At 38.5% G+C, this 22,734-nt stretch overlaps 1 protein-coding gene across 4 annotated transcripts in view; it reads left to right on the top strand.

Moving 5' to 3' along the window:
- Positions 1-22,501, top strand: part of PDLIM5 (PDZ and LIM domain 5) — a 137,278-nt gene extending 114,777 nt beyond the window's left edge. For all 4 annotated transcript variants that reach the window (XM_085579069.1, XM_077782963.2, XM_085579070.1 and 1 more), the window contains 5 exons: positions 6,494-6,668; positions 12,999-13,179; positions 14,188-14,308; positions 18,435-18,550; positions 19,128-22,501. In XM_085579069.1, the coding sequence (XP_085435195.1) occupies positions 6,494-6,668; positions 12,999-13,179; positions 14,188-14,308; positions 18,435-18,550; positions 19,128-19,217 (683 nt within the window). In that variant the 3' untranslated portion in view covers positions 19,218-22,501. The remainder of the gene's footprint in view (positions 1-6,493; positions 6,669-12,998; positions 13,180-14,187; positions 14,309-18,434; positions 18,551-19,127) is intronic.
- Positions 22,502-22,734: the final 233 nt, after the last annotated feature.

The raw sequence follows: 22,734 nt of genomic DNA, 5'->3' as shown, positions 1-22,734 counted from the left end.
GCTCAAGGAGCTACTTGCCCATTGAGGGCCAAGGTCTGAATATGGGGAAGAAACTGGGTTAATACTGCTAGTCATTAAGACAAATTTTTACATTGTTATGGCCTCTGTTAAAAATAGGTCCCAAAACAGTTCCACCATTTTTCACTGAAAAAGATTTTTAAAGGTTGCTGCTCCATGATGTAGTTGCCATTCATGAAAGCAGAAAGCCTTCTCCATAAAAGTGTTTTATGACTGACAGGCCAAAATACAAAACCTTTCTGATCCTGGTTTATAGATTGTAATTAATTTTTCATGTAATCTAGATTATATATCATCATGTGACAGCAAACCACAAGAGTTTGTTCTTACAAGTTAATTAATGTGAAGTCACTTAACCAAGCAAAACCCATTGTGAAACCAGAGTAATTTATAAATGTTAGCCTTAACTTGATGGCAGTATGAAATTTTAACTCCTGTAGAGTTAGTGAAAAAATGGGTGTGTTTCTAAATCTTGAATGTTTTATCTTTAAGAAGGGGCAGATGATAGTAATGATGCAGAAATGAACCACCTGCTTTTTAGAGACAGAATGGCCCTCAGTACAAGATCTGCTGAATAGAAACTCAGCTTTTCTATTACAAACATTACCTTAGACAATTTTCTTGTGTTTTGGTTTTGCCAAATTCACATGCTATTGCACCAAGTTGCACACCTAAATTAATTGTTTGCAGTAGTTGGACAGATGCATGTTTCTTTCTCTGGTCCTTTAAACAGAGATGCAGAGATTTTTTTGCTCTATGCTCATTTCACACACATCAAGTGGGAACATTCACTGACTTCCAAAATTTGATGTTCATTGTCTTTGATTTGTTAAAAAGTAACTTCTTGTCACACACTGACTCACTAGTCTCAGTTCCTCTCCATTAGCTAGCAGCAGCTCAGAGCAACGATGTGTCCTGTTCAGATGCACAGTGTAGGGCATCCAAGAATTATGCCTAATATTTATGCAGCAAATGAAAAAGCAGTATTCGTCTGGTAAATGCATTCTTATTGGAATTCAGTGTTAAACATCAGCTTCATGAAACTGGTAGATAATTTACATGAGACTGGACAGACATGCTCTCTGCAGGCATGGCCAAGCTGTTGAGTTCAGAAGACGAACTAAAAGCAAGGGAGGTAAAATTTTATCTGCTGAAAACTACCAAATGGATTTCTATACTGCCACTGCAGAGAAATGCAACACTGTAGTACAGGATTTAATTTTCTCTTTCTTCTTGGGTTGCTTTTTTGATAAAAGCAATGCCAGTTGTGCCAAATTTGTGACGGTAAGTGATGTAACAAATCAGAAGGAGACAGGCTGAGCAAGCCAAAACCACCATACTCATTTTAATTAAGATGCTTTACAGCTAATTTACCCGGAGCCTTTCCAGTTGAAGGGCTGGTTACTAACACAGGAACTATTCCCTTGAGTTGCAGGGGCTGTTGAAATGGGGCCAAGGTGACACCTGTTTTGATTTTCCACGGGTGCATACAGCTTTCACTCGGTATTTGAAGACATGATAATGACTTAGTTTGTCCTGTTCTGCCTTTAATCAGCAAAAGGAGTTTAGCTCTGTGTTTTCAAGACTTCATAAGAAACAAAAGAAACAACTACAAAGTGCAGGGGTTGAATTTTGCATTTGTTTGGCGGAGGAGCTGTTTAAGGTTTTCTTTTGTGTTTTTTTTCTCGCCTTGTACTTGTCCTTTAGCATTCTGCACTGAACTTGTGGGATTTTGTGTGGGCCTGGGAGTAGATGGGGTGATGCATGCAGCCAGTGCAGTGAGCTGACAGCAGAGCTTTTCAGACACGTTGCTTCATCCAGCCATCTGTTTGGTTTTGAGCAAAGGAACAGGAAGATGTCTTACACTACAGATATATTAAGAAAAGTCAGAAAATTGGACGTATGAAGCTTTATATTTTAAATTTATAATACAGTAGTTTGATTGCAGTGTATAAATCACTGAGTTTAGAACACTTCAAAATGAAGTTCTGGCACTCCCACTGCTTCAAGTAGCATTGTTATTTATAGATATTACATGAAGGCTGATGTTATGTTTAAGTGAGCGTTAAACAGTTCAGGCTGTTGTATTGTTGCTACGCACCAGAGAACCTCTGTCAAAGTGACTTTGGCACCACTGTGTATCCGCCTTTCTCCCTTTGTCTTCCAAACCTTTCAGCGGTGTTTGCAGTTATCCATGTGCTCAGCAATGGAACAACCTATTGTTAGACTAACAAGGGCAAAGTCACACCGGGATTTTTAAAAAAGGAAAAAAAAGAGGCAGTTCTTTACCCTGCCTAAAAGATTGTTAAATATTAAACTAGCCATACCAAGGAGTTCAGTGAAAGCAAACACTGTGGGTTTGCTAAACCTAAACCTAATAAAGTAGAAAGCTTATAGTCAGGTACAGAGTGTTTTTGGTTTTAGGGAAAAAAAAAAAAAACAACAATGACAATACATCAGTGTAAATCAATAGTATTTTAGAATGTTTAATTAAAAAGAGTGAAGGTGAAGTGAAGCCTACAAAACTCCAAAATTTGGTCACATACATCTTCTCATGACTTGCAGAGAACCCAAATCTCTCTGGTACTCAGGTCAGAATAGCTCCTCCTGGAGTGTATAATTCTTATAAATTATTTATTTTATTTATTAATTGAATTTATTGATTTTAGTTTTAAATTTTCAGACCACCCACAAAAGTTGTTATTCTGTGTTCCATTTCAAGTAACAGAGGTGGCAACAGGAAATATGGGGCGTGATTGTGTCATCAGGATTGTGTCATCTCCCATTACTAATCAGTCACCATTTGCAATTAAAAATGCACATGCACCTCAACACATCTTGGATCCTGGGGCATCTATCTCCCCAGTACTCCTTGAGAACAAAGCTGCTGATCATGTGTGTAAAATATAAAAAGGAAAGTATAAAACACAAACTATGGGAGAGCTCAGACTGGTTGCCAAGAGCTGAGAGGTTTTCACTTAGATTGTGTGTAAAGATTTGTACCTACTTTGGCATTCCTCATGTGCCCTAAAATCTTCTCATTGCAAGAAAAAAAAACCCACCTGTATAATTTTTTTGGGTCTGATGTTTTGAAATCAAGAGGTCGTGTTTCAATCTGAAAATTTCCAAGGGAATAGAGAAAAGGAATGAGGGGAAGAGAATATGTGAACTTAGAGTAGCCCCTTCCTGTCTGCAGTAAAAACATCTTGTCCACTGGAGTGTTAAACTTGCTGTTGAAGTAGAAGGAATATATGGGAAATATCAGTGTTCTATCTAAACAAGCAAACAGGCCTAATATTTGAAGTTCTCTAGCTACAAGAGGAGGAATCATGTTGGGAGAAGTACTGAGAATTCATACAGATTTAAGTGGGGAATTAATAGTTAGGGGGGGTTTAAATCGAAAGCAAACCAACTAAACAAAAACGTCACCACCAACAAAAAAATGGTCTGTGGGTTGCAGGGGAAGTAATGAACCTTTGATGAAATTACTGAAGTGTTAAAGGTATGCTTGTGGCCTGTGGAAAGACAGAAGTGGCCAATAAAAGCTATCCTCCTGCTGGTGTTCAAAAGGAAATGAGTAAGATAAAAGGCTGAGGCAAATCAAGCAGTGAGGAAGGGAGAATGAACTATGATGATAAAAAGGGAAATAAATCCAGAGAACTGTAGAAGAAGGCAGTATATCGAAAAGATATTTGATATAGGTATAGATATTACAGTACTTTACTGGTGTATTTTTGACTGTACAGGACCAACAAGGTCTTAATGTGATTATCAGTAAACGGAGAACCTTGTGAGAATGCTGTGGACACAAATCGGAAGCATGGGCAGAGAGTGTCCTCAACACTAAATGCCCAGCTTGGTTTTGCTCAGGTCACAGCTCTTGCTTGGCACAGTATTAATTTGTGTGTTTCTATTATGTTTTGCTTAAAAGAGAATTTTTGTTATAACATGATGGACAATCTCCTTCTCTCACTTTTTAGTGCTTTAAATAACTTGGAAATGACTGGCAGCTTTGTAGAGAAGGTTTCTGTAGACAAATTCTCCTCCTGGCCAGTAGTAACTTTGAAGTTAGGTAGTGTTCAGAAAACCATCATTCATAAAAACAGCAGTAATGAAAGCTGTAATGTGAACAAAGAAAAGAGAGCAATTGTGATGTTTCTGCTTTTTTTTTTCCCTTAAGCAAGCAGAAACTTTTTTTAACTACGCAGTGCAAATGAGACAGCTGATATGTCTGAATGGGCTTTGGGATTCAGTAGATAACCCAAACAGAAATTAGCAATACACGACAAGCTGTGTTGCAATTTGATTTATGGCAAAAGCAGTCTGCAAACAGATTTGGGTTTAGTGTGTATTCCTGTCTCATGAAATGGGATCTGAAAATTGAAAAAACATGTGTGATGATAGAGGAAGAAAGTGCTATTAATCAACACCACTTTTGTTCATGTCTTCAAAGCTGTTCTGCCACCTTTTTCATTTTTATCTCTTCGTAGGTTTCAGCTTAGCAGGCATTTATAATCTAAAGTGAGCTACAGTAGCAGAGTGACTTGTTCAAGATCAAGTACCTCTATTCCTAAATTCTTTCTTCTCAGGAATGTTGAGTGCTTCAAGAATAAAGATGTTATTTTTTCAAGATATTGCAAATTCATTAATTATACATGAAATAGAGTCTTGTTTTAAAAAGAAAAAATAAATAAAACTAAAACAAGCAACCCTTAGGAGTTGTACTTTTTGCTACTTCAGGTTCTGAAAAGGATCCAAAAATATATCCACCTTGAAATGACCTGATATGAGAAATTTTCATAAAACAAACACTTAAACAAAGGAAGAAAAAAGATATACGAGTATATTTCTTCTTCATACACAGAAAGTGTAAGCAAAAGCAGGTATTGAGCCTGTATCAGCAGGTTAATACCAAGTCTAATTACAGTACAAATGCATTGTTGTTAAACAGGATTTCTCTTCCAGATGTGTTAGCCTACAAGTGAGTAGAGGAGGGGGTACCCTGCTAAAGTTCAGGGTAATGTTTTGATTAAACTGTGTAGTGCTTGGCTATATTCTGTAAATAGCAAAATATTGGCATTTATGTTGGATTTTCTGTGGATTCAGTGTTGCTTAAATCTGTCTTCTGTGTGAATTAGAATGGCACTTCTCTTTCAGCAGGGAATGCAGTGTTTTGCCTGAAAAGTTCTTGCTACTTTTCTGTAGGATGGAGGCTGATCAGCATTACGTCAATGGAGATGAAGAGAAACAATTCTTAATTTTTTACCTGGAAAATATTAAAAACAAGAGAGGATGAGTAGCACAAAGATTAATAGCTCCACAAAATAGTTTTTTTGCAAAGCTTCATACTTTCAATGCCTTGACCCTGGTGTTGGTGAGCTGCATCTTTGCAGCAGTAGCATCATCCTGCACTGACCAATGTCTTGGTCGTTGCTTGGTTGTTTCCCTCTGAGTTTCCATTCGGGTCTTGATTTCATTCTTTGATTTACAAGGTTTAGCAAGGCTGCACTAAAGACAGGGCACCAAGTAAACACTCCAGTTTTTTTTTGCCTGTGGTTTCAAAGAAAGGGCTATGGAAATGTGAGCTTTTTTGAAATGTACTTGAAAAAGAAAGATACCTCCTCTTGACAGGAATATCTGCTCCCATAAACCCATGTTGTTGTAACTTGTATGTTACCAAGGTACATATATCAATAGAGGGAAAAGAAAAGCAGAGGTCTGCTTGTTTCTTCACTACCCTTTCAACAATATCATCTGTGCCTTTTGTAAATGCATTTTTCAAACTCCATAAAAGTTTGTCTGTTCTCCAGCTCTAAAACCCTGAGTACACATGGAAGTGTGTAGCTATACATTTCTGAAAATGTCAGGGTTTTATTTGTGTCATACTTTTATAAGGGGGATGTGAGCATGACCTTTGGAGTGCTTCAGATGTCAGAATCCACTGACTAGACCAGTGTTTAAGTTCAATGTAGAAACAAATTTTGCTTATACTCTAGTTTAAATTCCTATACATGTTGTATTAAATGTATGTTCTTGTTTAATGTGTTAGTAATGATGTATGATCTATTGCACTCACTGTGAAATTTTTGAGTAGGTATGTCATTTTCTCCTGCCTCTGTTCATAGACTGATGTTCTTGGCTTCAGCTTTTGTATCTAAAACAAAATAATGCCTTCACAGGTTGTATATTCTCTTACCTAACTTCTTCAACATGTTAAAATTTGTCTACTACTTCTCCAAGTTAGCCAAAACCATTCTGTTTTATTTCACAGACATTTCATAAAGTATGTAGGACTTTCTTGGTAACTTACTGGGGGAGGAGGGGAAAATGAGGGATTTTTAATATGCTCCTTTAAGGTGGCAGATATACACTGGACAATGATGTTAGGCAAATGCTGTTAGTTGCTTGTGTTTCAAATTAATTTACTTGGTACCGAAAGATGGTTCTGTAAAAACTTTTGGCATTCTTTCCCCAGCTCCTGTCAGTGGATGGACATCCAACAGTATTAAATCACCTGGAACAACTGCCCCGAGTGAAAAAGCTGCAATAACACCTCAGCTAAATGAGCAAGACACGTTGGTTCAGCGGGCGGAGCATATTCCAGCGGGGAAGCGCACTCCCATGTGTGCGCACTGTAACCAGGTCATCAGGTGTGTATCTGCCTGCTGGGGGCACTCTTTGGGCTATGCAGAATTGCAGAGGGAGCTGGGATTGTTCAGCCTGGAGAAAAGGAGGCTCAGAGAGGACCTTACCCCTCTCTCCAACTGCCTGAGAAGGAGGTTGCAGTGATGTGGAGGTTGGCTCAAAAGCATCAGCAGGTTTATGGTCACATCAGCAGTCAGTAGTACTTCAACCATTCTTTTATCATTATGGAAATAATGGACGTAGCCACAAGATGTGATGGGGAGATTTAGATTGGATCTTAGGAAAAGTTTTTTCACCAGTTTGACCAGGCTGCCCAGGAAGGTCTTGGAGTCACCACCCTGAAGGTATTTAAAAGATGTGTAAATGTGGCACTTATGAACATGGCTTAGTGGTGGACTTGGCAGTGAACAGTTGAACTTTATGATCTTATGGATCTTTTCCAACATAATTGAGTCTATGATTCTGTTCATCTTGATGCCTCTCTCACAGTAGGGCTTTGTTTTGCGTTTGTGTGTTTTGATTCTTTAGTCAAAAGTGGTTTAAGGCTTCATTTTGATAATGCAGAACAGTTTTCGTGTGTGGGTATTTAACAAAACTGAGAATTAAACTACTTTGGAGGAAAAATATTGCGAACTGCTAATAATCACAGTCTTACAGTCCATTTTACAGAGAACCAGAAAGCTGGATGGAATGAAATAAATGTAAGACCAAAGAAAAGTAAGCAAGTTAGTTTTCATGTATACACCCATTCCAATAGAATTGGGACTATTAGCTAGCTGGAAACTAATCAGAAAGCATAGCCTCAGAAAGACTAATGTTGATTTCTAAAGTGTTTCTAACTGAGAAGTTAATTTCTAAAGTTTCTAACTGAGAAGAAGAAAAATAACATCCACAAGTGATGTTTTAACAATTACTAGGACAGGATTGATAATAATTTCCTGTATTGCTGGATTTCAAGCTCTTTGATGGGCTCTCTGGCCTTTGGATATTATGGTAGCTATTGTCCATTACTTGTATGACATGGGTAGAAAACATTAAGCAACACAAACACAAGTTTGCCAGCAGAGATTAGGTTAAGTAAGTTCTGCTGATCCCATAAGATATCCTATTGTTAGCCAGAATTTTCTATGGAGGAAGAATTGAATCTGGGTTGCATTGTTCAGTCAGTGATTTTTGACAACTAGCCATGATTGTCTCGTTCAGGGAATTGTAATTACTTTTATTGCCAATGTGCAAATCATCCTCATTTTCATCCACCTTGCATTTTATTTTCCCTAAAATAAAAATCGTGTAGATTATTGAAAGAAATACATTCTTCAAAAGTGTTTTCTTCTTGCTTATTCAGTCATTTGTCAGGGTTTTTATTAGTATTTTTAAATTTATTTATCTATATCCCATGTTGTCGTGGACAAAATAAGAGAGCCTGCATTATGTTTCTCCAAGATTAAAAAAAGAGACTTTTATTGATGAGAAAGTTCTGAAAAATGAGGAACTCCATAAGTTGTATATTTTTAATTCATTATAATAGAAAATCAGCCTTTCCACTATGGGTTTTTGTAGCCTCTTGATCTCTGGTTTGGATTCTACATCAGAACCAGCCAATGCAAATCACTTGATCTTTAGAGGTGAACTGAGTCCAGCTTGTTTGCTTCCATGGGATTTCTGTTGTGGTAGTTCACTACCAGTTCAGTTAGCACTGCCCTGAGTTTACAAGACTCTTTACTAATGGATCTGTGATGTTTTGGAAAAGTTATTCCAACTTCTACTGGTTACATCATAGAAATAAAAATATATTAATCTAACCCTCCAGCACAGGTGCAGCTGTGCATCTTAATCCAGTGGTTTGTTGTTTTTTTTTTTTTTTTTCCTTCACTGAAAAATCAAAGATTATTATCAGAAAATTTGCACTTATTTTTGGGATAAGATTCCTTGAACAGTTTGAATTATACAATAATTATGTCTTTATTATTCTATTACTTTTTGTTCTCTGGGATTTGGATTTGTGTCTAGTAAATAACATGCAAGAAACTATTCATTTTCTTTTTTGTACTGTTATTTTAGTTTCAAACCAAATAAAAAGTGCACTATATGCTGCATTTTTCATACAGTAGACTTCCTTGCCTTTTACAGCAGTTGTGGTTTATCAGGGTGTGTTGATGCTTTGTGCTGTGGGATCTCAGTCCTGAGCAGTTCCCCTCCCCTCTTGGCCCTTAAAGCAACTTTCTGGTGCTCCCCACTCCCCCATTTTGATCACAAAAAAAGAGATGAGCTGCTGCTCTCTAACCAGGATGGTCTATTGGTCTGTGAGGCAACATTTACTCCTTATTGGATATGTGAGGGCAAACTGCAGAGGCCCCACTTGACTGTACTTAAGCCATTGTCACCTCTTGTAAGTGACACCTTTTCATGAATAGTAATTGGTACCCACATCTGACTTCTTTGTAATGTGCTGTTGGTGTTTAAATCCTTATATTTCTTCATATGTTAAATGCCTTCTCAATTATTAAAAGCAAGTGTTCCGAGATGAGTCGATGTGCATTAATCAATGCCAAATATGCCTCATGTTCACAGTATACAGTGGATGTGGAAGACTGCAATGGCATTTTGAGTTCAAGTTTTAGCATAATTACACTTCATGCCCTCAGTGGTAGCTTTACCTATGAAAAGGTAGGAGGAGGATCAAATGGCACTGCATTGTACATCTGTTTTGAAGCCAAAATGCATTCTGGAGCAGGTTACTTTACACTCGGGCATAAAATAACCATGGCTGGATGAGCCAAAACCTTTCTTAGAGACACCTTATGACTTTTTAATATATCTTCAATTATTCACATAGTGATTGTCTGAAGGTTCCAGTTTCTCCAAAGCTTCATTAAGTAAGCTTTTCTTTCCATGTCTAAAACAATCAAAGCTGTAGGCAAACTAAATTTCTCTTGATCTACTTGCTGTGACGGTCTGGCAGACTTCTGGCATTTCCTGATGAAGACTTCTGGTTCCCAGACAGCTGTACCAAGTTCTGCACTGCAGAGTTGGCTCTTCCTTTGAAGTCCAAATGTGTTTTTCTGGATTGCCATTGAGAGCATACTCTTTGGCGTGGCTGCTGTGAATGATGACTTGGCTTTGTCACCTTTTCATAAAGCTTAATTGTTTTTAAAAGCAAAAAGCACAAAGGAAAAAGTACAAATGGTGCTTCCTTTCAGCACCTCCTGTACACAAATTGTATACTGTGGCATTTTCAAGGGAGGAGAAGAAGAAACTTGCAAGAATGTAGAACTGTAGAACTGCTGTATGGTTAACTGTGAAGTGATTTGCCTTCCTAACAGATGTGGAAAGCCTTTTTGATCTCTTGACCACCAAATTTCAGTTCTGGCTTACTATCATAATACAAGCCACATGAGAGACTAAATTAGTGGCGTACTAATATAATACATCACAGTCATACTGATGAAGTTATATTCCATTATGAACGTTAAGTAATTGAAATTGCACTTAGGTTTCCTTTAAGTTACTCACTTCTCCTTTCAGCTTGCCCCAATATCATTGTTACATGCAGAACCCAGATGTCTGAGGTGACTACTAAAATCATGTACCTTTAAAGCATTAGATTCTGCAAATACTCTTGTAACAGAATCTCTTTCCAAGAAATAATAAATAAATGGCTAGTTTGTTTTCATCTCTGAGTTCCATTCACATAGTCCAGGTGGTAATGCCAAAAATTTGTTCAGAAATGCTCAGCATGTCAAAGTTGCCTGGGGTAGAGGCTCATTCATAGCCAACTGTTGCCAGTTGGGTCATCCCATATCCCATTTGGACAGTAGGAATGTGGGGTTTTAGCACTGCTTTTACAAATATGTTCTAGTTGACGGAGGCATGTGGGATTTTTATTGGTTTTAGTATTAAATGGGGAAGAAATGAAGGATGAAGACATCCACAGACATCTTCCTAGCATTCCATCCCCCAGCTACTACTTTCACATTGCATGAGTGTGGGCATCCTGCCCCCTTACTCAAATTGGGACTGTAAAGTCCTTTTCAAATTAATAGAGGAAATAAATGCCTTTCACTGCTGGAAGCTATCATTTTGATGGCAAAATTATGCAGAGACTGGGAACACCTCCAAGTTCTGAATATCATGTTTTAGTGTATTTTACATGGCAGGTATATTTTTTTTTTCTTTTCTTTTTTTTTTCCATATTCTGTGGGGCAGCTTTTAAGTTGCAGGAATCATTAAGCCACAGTATCAGCTTGACATGTTTAAACTGCGGCTTGATTGAAAGTAAAATTGTATTTAGAAAGTGTTCTTCTGGACATGTGTGCACAGGGAGCCAGTGCACTAATGGAACACCTCGTAGACTTTGTGCAGGGCACAGCCCCAACTGTTTGGGGGCTTTGGGAGAGGAACTCTGTAGGTGCACTCTCAGGCTGTTCCTGGTCTGTCTGCGTTCCTGCACACTGTCCTGAATGCCTGACCTCAAATGTCAGGGCTGTAAACTCTGGAGAGCTAAATGCACAGATGTAAAAATTCCCTCTCCTCCTGTTCCTGGCATGCCTGCTTCCCATTGCAGAGCTTAGCCTGTCATTTCAGTTCAGATGGCTTGAAACTCAATCCTACCTGGAGCCAGGAGATTGTCTTTAGTGTCAGCCCTGTGTTAATGAATCTGTCAAATTAGCCTGTGCAGACACGGCGCTCTGAGGGCACTTTGTTGTACATAAGGGCTTGTATTGTTTGGTCAGTACATAACTGAGAGGACATTGATGTAAAAAGGTGCTTGTAGAGCAGTGGGAGGGTATCGGGTTAGGTCAGTGTTTGCACTGCTCAGGCGTCTGCTGGGAGAGGGGCTGGAGAGCTGCACTCAGCCCCAGCTCCCTCCTTAGAGCTCCTCTCCAGGAGCCCTTTTTCACTCTGTTCCCTCCAATAAACAGGGATGAATAAAAGAAACTGGCCCGGACTAAGTATGTTCATCATCTTACAAGGGCTTTGGGTTATCCTAAATCTTTGAGTCTGTCCTAAGTCTGGTTGAGTCCCTTGTCTTGGACTTCTTATCCTACTGAAAATATATAGCGTCACCAGAGAAAATGTAGAAGAGAAATGACAGTCTTTACACTCTATCCTTGATGAAATTGCCCTCTGTCCTCAGCTCATTATTATTCCATTTTGTTTCCATTTTAGAGTCAACATAAGCAAATTTCAAGGTGGATTTGGGGGGAGTGGGTTATTTATTTCTTTAGTGCTGTTGCTTTGTTCATATGAAAATCTTACAGAAAAATGTTCTTGTAGATTACTTGATTTAAAAAAAAAATGTTTAGGAGCAGGTAGTCATATTAGTACCTTTCAGGTTCTTTTCAGTGCAGCATTAGATTAGAAAAAAATAAATAATTACATCTTTTCACTTTTCACTATTTGAAGGAATTCCATCTTTATTGGTGTTGGAAAAACAGGAAATCTGGCGAGGTAGATGAACTTGAACCATTAAGTTCATCTGAAACCTAAATTCTAGAAGGTTGAGTGTTGGAGGGACCTTGGAGGCACCTCTTTAAAGTAAATATGTTCTCTGAAGAGAAACATACTGAAAATATTTTCAGATGAATATAGAGACAATTATATATACTTGGGATTCATAAGTTACAAACTGAGAATTTTTTGATGACTGAAAAATAGATAAATTTCTATTAACTGCATTGCATTAATCAGGCAAATACTATTAAAAGTATAGTTATTTTGCATTTGCAAATGATAGAGGAAGCTGTGTGTTTGGGAAAAAAAATCACCCATTTTAATTTAAAAAAAAATCCTCATATAAGGATGGATTATCCTCCTATATAGGATAGATTATCCTGTAAGAAACTTGTTGGTTAGGGATTGAATTTTTGTCTCAGAAGAAACTGGTGTTATCTGTTCCTAGTGGGGTCAAGTCTACATATATTTGTAGTCTCAGTATGAATGCAGACTGTAGGAGAGCTGATCATGTCACTGAATCAAATATCTCTTTGGAATAGATGGAATTTGGAACATGGGAAACATTCTTCTTCACATCCCTAGCAGACACTTCAGCATTGTATTTAATGTAGTTCTAAAATAAGATTTCTGAAATGCAGTGAAGTGAAAATAATTAGTGTTTGTTGTGGGCAGGCATTTCTAGGAAAGAGTTCAATGGAGATGGATGCAGTCAACACTTGGAACTTTCTTAGAGCCTGTAGGAGGAAAGAGCAATGGAGCAATTTATGTGTGTGAACAGTGTAGTAATGGCCCAGAGCTATTGCAGATAAATCTATCAACAACTTTTGCAGGAGCCAGCCCAGGTGCATTTGCTGACAATATCTCTTCTTTCTAATCAGAGGACCCTTCTTGGTGGCTTTGGGAAAGTCATGGCATCCAGAGGAGTTTAATTGTGCCCACTGCAAAACCTCCATGGCATACATAGGATTTGTGGAAGAGAAAGGGATGCTGTATTGTGAGGTCTGCTATGAGAAGTTCTTTGCCCCTGAGTGTTCAAAGTGCCAGAGGAAGATCCTTGGGGTAAGTGACCACAAGTGGCCTGTTCTTTGGTGGGAACAATAATCACAGTGTTCAGTGCTTCTCAGCTATGAAATTCCATTTTACCTGGCCCAGTGGGCATTCTTTCAAATATACTCTTGACACATCTTTCTGCTCTCATCACATACAGAATACACCTTTGGATTTTCTAATGTTGAACCTTTTCAGCATCTTTGGGAAAAGGTGATGTAGGCTCCTTGGCTCTTTTAAGCTCAGCTCCTGTTTTCATGAAGTGGTTCAGTAGCTGTTGCCATTACCAAATTTTCCTGAGCAATATGCTTTTAATTGGCAGCTTTTTACAGACTGGAAAAGGCGAAGTCAGGGATGGAAGTAAAAATTAAAAATCTTCCATAGGTGAACCGAGCATTAAGAGCACACTGCTTGCTAGATGAGAAGTACTGAAATATTCCCAGTGTTAATGGAGATGGAAAGATGCATTCTCCTACTGGGTACTGATATTGCTTATTTGAGCCTGCCAGCTGATCGGCTGCTGTTTCGCTGCAGACAGCAATGTGTCTGCATTCTTGTGTAACTGGGGTCATGCAGGGCTCTGGCAGCACAATTCTCAAGTCATAGCATCTTCCAGAACAGCACAGAGCAGTCATAATTTTCTGTGTGATGTCTTTTGATTAACTCTTCACAGAATTCAAGAGAAGGGAGAGATGATGCTTTTATTATTTCAGGGGCCCATTATGGGTGAGATTCTGATTAAAACTAAGAATTTGAACAGATGAGTTGTTAAAATTTGTCCAACTCTGTCAAACCTTCCAAAGACCCCGAAGGATTGTTCCTGAAAAATAAGGAGATGTACCATAAATAAAGCATCTCATTAAGTTTAACATCACAGAACTTGTGTACACAACCCATTTTCAAAGTAGCAGCAGGAAACAAAGTATTCTTGAAATGGATCAAGTGTGGAGGCATAGCTACCACAATTCTAGTCATCACATCGAAATAATGTGTTCCTAACACTTTTTCTAATCCCCACAGGAAGTAATAAATGCTTTGAAACAAACTTGGCATGTTTCCTGCTTCGTGTGTGTGGCCTGTCACAACCCCATCCGCAATAATGTTTTCCACTTAGAAGATGGTGATCCCTACTGTGAGACGGGTAAGAAGCAACACAACCAAAGTTTACTGCAGCTGTGCAGGAAAGCAGAGCTCAGTAAGGTTGGGGAGAAAAAAGATTTCCTTTTCTCAGGCTGCACATTAGAAGCATCCCAGAAATTTCACGTACCTTTGATTTGTCAATTCAAAGCAATAGCTGCTGCTATAGACTCTTTAGTTTGCAGCAGGAGGAGTTGGTGAGGGTTTCTTCATCAGCTTCAGCAGGCTTCTTGTCACTGATTTTTACCTATTCCTGTTAAGTCCTCAGCTGGAGTATCAGTGATACATCAAAGTATTACTTTTAGAATGACTTTCTGGCTGGGTTTAAAGTTATCTGAAGTTTATGTAAATCTGCTTATTTAGCAAGCACAAGCAACTGCCAGTGGGGTAATGTGGTTTTCTATGAATAGCCTTATTCATCACCTGAGGGACTTCCAAGAGTAAGCAGTCTGTCCAGGTAGTTTTTTGCAGGATCAAGATAACAAACTGTCAGGGGAAGAATGCAGTGACACATTACAGCACTTGAAAGCCTGCTGAGCAGTATTACATGAACGATGTGGCCTAGAAGTTCAGACCATTTCTGCTTTGGTTTTTAGCACTTCCAGCTAATCATAATATTTTTTATAAAATCATAAAATAGTTTGGGTTGGAAGGGACCTTAAGGATCATCTGGTTCCAACCCCTCTGTTAATGCCTCCCACTAGACCATGTTGCTCAAAGCCCCATACAGCTGGCCTTGAACATCTCCAGGAATGAGGAATCCACAGCTCCTCTGGGAAACCTATTCCAGTACCTCACCACCCTCACAGTAAAAAAAGTCTCCCTATCATCCAATATAAATGTACTCTTTCAGCTTAAAGCTATTCCCCCTTGTCCTATCACTACTTGTCCCTGTAAAATGTCCCTCTACAGCTTTCCTCTAGGCCCCCTTCAGGTACTGGAAGGTGCTGTAAGGTCTGCCTGGAGCCTTCTCTTCTCCTGGGCTGAACAACCACAATTCTTTGAGCCTTTCCTCAAAGGAGAGGTGCTCCATCCTTCTGAGCATCTGTGTGACCGTCTCTGCACTTGCTCCAGCAGATCCACATCCACCCCATCTTGGGAGCCCTATAGCTGGACACAGGACATTCAGTAGGGTCCCAGGAGAGCAGAGTAGATGGTTCAGAATCCCTCCCTTGTCTGCTGGCCATTTCTTCTGTGGTGTAGCCCAGGATACAGTTGGCTTTCTGGGCTGTGAGTGCACATTGCCAGGCCATGTTGAACCTCTTGTCAACCTATTATCATAATATGAACAGTATTTATTTAAGTTGGTTTTCTAGTTCGCTTAAAACTTTAAATGTACCCCTCTGAGCTAGGAAGGAAATAAACAATTTGTAAAACAATTCCTACAAAATGGAAAAGAGGCAAAATTGTATCAATATTATCCATTCTCACAGTGCATGCTGTGTTGGAACTGTCAGTTGGACCCCTGTTATGGTTTTCCTCCTACTCTTAGGAACATTGCAGTTTCACTAGATGTAGAAATGGATTGACCAGAAAAGATTTAGCATGAAATTCTAACGACCTCTTTGAAACAGATCCCAGAGCTGTCCACAATTGGTGCCAGGGAGAGTGCTGGGTACTGTAAGCATGAGGAAAGTAGGCCAGTTTATCCAAAATTTCTCTTGTCAGAGCTGCTTTAATGAGATGTTGGCAGATACAAAAGGACACAGTAGGTTATTGCTAACTTGGTGACAAATGTAGAGGAGGGTGTTGCTCCTATTGAATTTGTGGAGCAGCAGAGGAAACGGGTATATGAGTGGCATCCTCCAGTGTGACAGCATGGTGAAATTTCATCCTGAAGCCATGTGAAGCCCCTAATCCTGAAACCATTTGATGATTCAAAAATAGTACTGGAGGAATCAATAACTCCCCTTTGGGTGGAAAGCTTATGACGGGATTTGTTCTCTTAAGGTTCAATTCTTGTTCCTGTCACCAAATGACCCACACGTCATGCAGTGCATTGATTTGTGCTACTGTTACAATTTCTGTGCCAAATGTGCCTTTTTCTATACTGCAAGCAGGAAAAATTGTGGTAAGATATCAAGTATACTACACTTCTTGCAAAGTTTATTTCTGAGATAAAAAGTTGCTAGTGCAAGTTAATGCAGACACAATCTGTGAGGTGTTATTGGCAGTGATACTTTGTAATGGCTCTGGCTCACTAACTAGATGTTAATTTGAGTTATATTAATTTTTCAAATACTTTCTGTCCAGCTGGAGTTATGAATCTATGACTAATTTTAAAGAAATAAGGAGTAAATGTCACTGCCAACTTTCCTTCTTCCTAGTGCAAAGGAGAGTTCTAATTTTAAATCTGTATTTGAAATTATAACAGCATCAGCTATTAGTATTAAAGGGGACTTAATCTGCAGAATGTTATGGCTTTAGATGTTGAGGCTAAAATTAAAATAAAAGTCTGGATATCTACAACTTTGAACATTTTTAAAGTGCAGAGTTAGTAGCCTAGTTTTGAAAATGCTGTGTGCAGGAAGCACTGATATGTGACTGTGTAAGAAGTCTGCCTTGGGAGGCTTCTGTGGTATTGCAATTCAAGCATGCAAAAGAAAGCTGATGCCCTTCATTCTGCCTTATCTACTGCCCTTTCTTCAGAAGAAAAGCCAATAAACTTATCAACACAGCCACAAGCCAACTTACAGAAGGTTTTGACTGCTGGCACCAGGAAAATATCAGTAAGATTCAGTATGACCACAAATGCCAAGAGCTGAAAGAGTACAGTCATGAGATTGTGTCCTTCAGGGGTTTTGCACAGGTCTGTCCTACCATTTGATGTTTTTATTGTCTTTCTTCTTAAAAACCTACAAATTCATTCCAGTAGCATGGATTAATGGAGGTGATCAGTGAAGCAGTTTCTTGCCACTGGCAGCTATCGAGGGCTTTACTATTCTACAGCACTTGTTTTCCCCATCCTGTTGAGATGTCTCCTATGATGATTCATTTTCAGGGAGGTCATCATACAAGACACTCTCTCAGTAAACAAAACCAGAACTTCCCTATTGGGCTTGACACATCTGATGATCCTCTCTGGGCTCTGCTGCAGTAAGCATTTGAGCTTCAGCAGATGTGTAGAGTGTAGGTGAGAAACAAAATCCACTTCTACCCTGCTTCCCACCCCTTATAATTCTCCTTTGGAAATGATCCCTGGCATCTAACTTCCTTGTCAGAGGCAGTGTTACTATGGTAGTAACACTCTGTTACTGGTAGATGGAGTCCAAAACTTCATTATGGCTGTCACTTTGACTGTAGTTCATATTATGAAGACACAATGTTGCATGACATGTTTGCTATGTAGTGTGCTGATCCTAAATTCTCTCATGTTATAGCACTAATGCCATTGGTGTCTCTGCAGGAATAAAACATTTGCTTCCTAGAATGGGGTGCTTGAGAGTTGAAATAAGTAAAAAAGACCAGACAACTTTGGCTGGGGAATATGAATGGTTCAATGCCATTTGTTTTAGTCCCTGCTCCCTGAGATTGCTGGAGAAGCGTCTTCATAGTAATGAAGAGGAATGGTTTGTTGGTTTGTTTTGGAGTTTTGTTGGTTTTTTTAAAAGTCATGTAACATATTTTAGTGACTAGAAAGGTATTCTGACTTAATCCAAATTTCTAGACCCTGATTAGGACAGAAGCCTAGTGAGTACATGGCTTTGAATACTGCAGTCTGGGGCAAAAATTGTGCCAAAATGTAAGTGAGAGTTCATTGCTCTCTGAGAAGATCTGTACTGTGAACAGCTGCGGTGTGGTTTCAGAGTTGGAGAGAACATAAGGGACATGCAGAGTTCATGTGGGTGCTCTCAAGGAGTGCATTTCCCCCCTCCAGCCCTCTGTTGATCTCAAGGAAATGAAACACCAGGAAGATGGAAGCATTTGCCCACTTGAAAGGATGAGGAAAGGAACTGAATTAGCAGGAAGTCAATGTCCCATGTCTTCAATCTAGGAGCTCTTTATTCAGTATACTCAGTCTAATAAACCTCAGCAAGTCCAAATCTATTGCCAGTGAAAGAGCAAAGCTCTCAAGGGGTCAGTCCTGCTTTTCTGCATGTGCTTTAAAAGCTGTTTGTATCTCTTTGCAGATTACTATGCCCTCTTTGGTACGATGTGCCATGGCTGTGAATTCCCCATCGAAGCTGGAGACAGGTTTCTTGAAGCCCTGGGCCACACTTGGCATGACACTTGCTTTGTATGCTCCGTAAGTAAAACTAGTCTGCCTTTAAACAAACCCTGGCAGCAGTGCTAGCCTGACCCATATGGGAGTCAACAGCTCTAACCTCTGTCAATCCCCTGAGCCCAAACAAAAAGTGCTTTCCCAGTTATTTGGAAGGTGTGTTGCTTTGGCTCGGGTGCAAGCAAAGGTGTCCTGGATTGCAGCCCTGTGTCCCAGCATTTAACCATTGGAGTTCACTTCCTCACAGTGAGTGTGGAAGGTCACAAGGGAATGGGCTGTGTTTCCAAAGTAGTAAGAGTGCTTTTGGCATAAGGACACTGTAGCCAAGGTATTGCTTGCTAATATTGTATGACCAAAAAAACCTTAGAGAAGCCCCAGTATTAATGATTGGAGGTTTTTTTCCTTAAATTCTCTTAAGAAAGGTTATGCTTACACCAACCACTAGTGTTATATAAAAAGAGGATCCCTTAAAAAAAAAGGTGATTCTTATTCTTCGAATATATTTGTGCATAGAACAATACCATGATTTGGCACTCTGAATGGTTATGGTGTAATTAATCCATCTGAATTGGGTGTTCTTTTGTTTCTTACCCCATTTCAGGTATGTAGTGACAGTTTGGAGGGCCAGACTTTCTTCTCCAAGAAGGACAAGCCACTGTGCAAGAAACACGCCCACTCTATCAACATCTGAAACTTGGAGCTCGTTTTGTGTAACAAATGTACTGAGCAGAAAGGTTAAAATGTCCATGTTCAATAATTTGTTAAAATTATTTATGGCAAATTTTTCTAAAATGAAAAAGTCATGTGGAAACTTGCAGAAAGTATTGTATACTAATTTTTTAGAGTGTTTGTCATTTATTATTTTGCTTCATAAAAAGAAACGTATCAGGAATTGCACCCAAGCCTAACAATTAGAGTACCTTTATCCCTACACTTCACACATTACTGTATTTCATGATTTTATGACCACATTTGTCTCTGTTTCATTATGAGAAGTGAAGCATCTATAAAAGTAAATACCTGATATTAGAGGTCTCAGTCTTGCTGCTCTTCAGCAAATAAAAGGAGATTGGATTCAACAATCCCAATGACTTTATTTCAGTGATGTTTTTAAGGTGTGTCCAGAAGTATTGTGACTAAACTCCATTAAAAAGAACTCAAAGTAAAGATAGGATTGCACAAAATATATAGTTCCAAAACTTTTTTTTTTAATCTGCTATTCATATACAGGAAGCTTTCTACATGATTACATGTACCTGTGCCTTTGCACTTGAATTTCTGATAGGTTTGCAAGGGATGGAGGTTTTTATAAAGCATTTAAGGGGCTATGCTGGTAAAAAATATTTTGAAGATGCCACTTAAAACATAAATGGGATACTTTTCTGTAACTCATATACTGCCAGAACACTAGCCAAAACCCCCTGCTGCTGAGGGTGTGTTTGATAGGATGAAAATGTCAGATCAAATCTTAAGGGAGCAGGGACTTCAATTCTTTTGTTTGCAGGTTAGGTTTTAGGTAGCTTTAAGTGCCTTGTAAAGGAGAAATTGTGCTGAATCGTCAGGTAACAGCATTTTGTATCCAGAGTGTGAGATTCTAGTGTTGAATGAGGGAAGCTGCTGAAGTGCAACTGAGGACATTGTTTTTTTTCCTCAGTACATTCTTTACCACGTAGTTCATGAATATGTATATTGGTGGAGTGCCAGGTAGCATACTGAAAACTTTCTTGTTCAGCTGTTAAGATTTTTATTAGTTTAGGATTTATTTTTCTCTTCCAGATGTAGGGAATGGATTGTGAAATGATATTCCATTGATTTAAGCAGCTCAGTACCTCTCAGATCTTGCAAGGGAGCAGAGAGACAATGCTGTCATTATGCATTTGTTGCGAGCTGGATCAGCTGATTCTGTGGCTTGACAGGAATTTTGCATCCACCCAGAGAGGCAGTGCAAGCCCAGTGCACCAGCTCAGTCCCCCTTAGCCTCAAATTAGGGTTTAACTGGTTTAATTGGAGCAATTGCAGGCAGCCAGGGAGGAGGATGTGCTCCTCTGCACAGGGTGAATTTGCTTCAGTAGAATTGCACAACAGTGAAGGGGGCTCTCTTGGGACCAGAGCAGATTCATGAAGAAAACTGAATTTACATCAGTTTGATTCAACTGAGGTATCGGAGCTGAATTGTTAAACTTTAGTGCTCTTTCTAGTAGACATTAAAAATAACCATTTACTGGTTTTGTTCTTGTGGGGTGGGTTTTTTTAACTGATTCAGCAGATAGTTTTATCCATTAAACCATGGATAAAAAAGTCACAAAAATTTGGTATGGTTGAATAAAGCAACTGTAATGAGGAACATCAACAAAAGAGGAGGAAAGAAAACCAAAATTTCTGTACTGAAATATGAAAAAATATTTGGCTTTTAATTAATTCAGTGAGACAGGTTCACATTGTGGGGCTATTTCACTTTATTTCCTGAAGTTGTTTTTATTCAATATTACCACGTTTCTTTTTTAACTTCCAGTGGCACAGAAGAAATTTGGTAAATTTGGTGAATGTTGGTAAATATGAAATTTGGTGGTACGGTATAAAGCTGTTTAAAATGTTTACACTCTTGTAGATGTACCCTATTGTGAGTTCGACTGAAAATCAGAAAGGTAGAAGCAGACTGGACAAGATACACTAATGTATAAACCAGGTTGCTTTTAAAATTAAGTGGAATGTGGAAAAATGAGACCTATGGACTAGGTTTCAGTGGAGCTTTATTGCACATGTGTGAGGAAAGAGGAATGCACAGGAAAAGGGGTTCCATAATTTCTGCGATTCAAACCTTGCAATTTTAACGTAGGATAAAAACTTCTCAATTTGTCATTGTCCTTAAAATCCAGTTAAATTTTGTTTAGCCTCATAATTTTAATTGGAATTTTATTTTTAATTCATATGCTCTAGGGTTTGAAATTTTCCAGTTGTTAATGAATTTGAGGACAAAAGCCTGAAACGCTCCAATAGAACTGCTTCATTTAGCTGCTTTGCCTTTTAATTTTTGCTTTTATCTATTTGTTTAAAATTTTAAAGGAAGCATAGAGTCACTGATAGATAATGGATATTTAATGGCTTTACCAAATTATATAAATCAATTAAAAGGAACATAATTTTTATCGTTATTTTAATAAATGAGATTTTAGTAGAGCACTTTATAATAATGCCATATATCTCACTGAATATTTATTACCTTTTTTGTTGTTGTTTAGAACTATTTCATCCTGGTAGTAGTTTGTTTTATTTTAAGCCTGCCTTTACCCCTAGAATCTTCCAGGGACTGAGTGTATGTGTTTAAATATACTTTTTTCTACATGCACACGTATGTGCATTGAGAGACATAAGTATAAATGTGTATTTAATTGCAGACTTGACATAGCAAAAAATCATTTGGGGATTTAGTGAGATTCCCAACTTCTTTTCACACAACACACATATAGCATTCATGTTATGAGGGAATGTTGCAGAGTCAGGACAGATGTATTAGTAACCTAACTACTGTAGGTCTTTGCATGCATTTTCAGTCAGTCGTCATTTTTCTTCCAAAACTGCCTGTGAGAGAATTTGGAGTTAGAATGTCTTTGTAAGTGAATAATTGATCCATGGTGACAATTTCAGTATGTTGTAATGAAATAATTCAGGATTGCATGTAAATATAAATGCTTAATATAACTATGCCATAAACATAAAGGCAGGAGTTGAGTTGTGGTTCAGTGTGTGTTGGTTTGTTAATTGTGTACCTGTTTCTTCACGGAGCTACGTGCATCATCTAGCCATGCCAGCTGCTTTGCAAACATTGTTTTATGCTAAACTACAAGCTGTTAAATCCTGTTGATTTCTTTGCTTGTGTTTAATAATCTTTGGCATTAAATTTTGTCTGTTCGCATTTGCAAATTTAATTACAATTGAAAAACATAGTAAGCAAATAAACCCTACTCAAAACCTGAATTTCTTTGTTTCAGTTATTTTCTGGTTGTTAGATACTTTCTTTTCCTGAATCATGGCCAGTAAAGGAAAGCCATGATTGTACACATGAATAGATAATATTTGAGCTGCTCATTCTCCAGGTTTTATAGGTTTTTTAGCTTTGTGTTACAGGGAAGGACCAGGGAGTCCTGGTGACACTAAGGTGACCATGAGCCAGTGATAGCTCCTCTGAGACAAGTAAGACCACCAGCCTC

This window comes from Lonchura striata, chromosome 4 (genome assembly GCF_050655825.1).
Source record: "Lonchura striata isolate lonStrDom1 chromosome 4, ASM5065582v1, whole genome shotgun sequence".
Taxonomy (NCBI): Eukaryota; Metazoa; Chordata; class Aves; order Passeriformes; family Estrildidae; genus Lonchura; species Lonchura striata.
The sequence above is the reverse complement of the archived record's forward strand: the minus strand, read 5'-3'. Positions and strand labels throughout refer to the sequence as shown.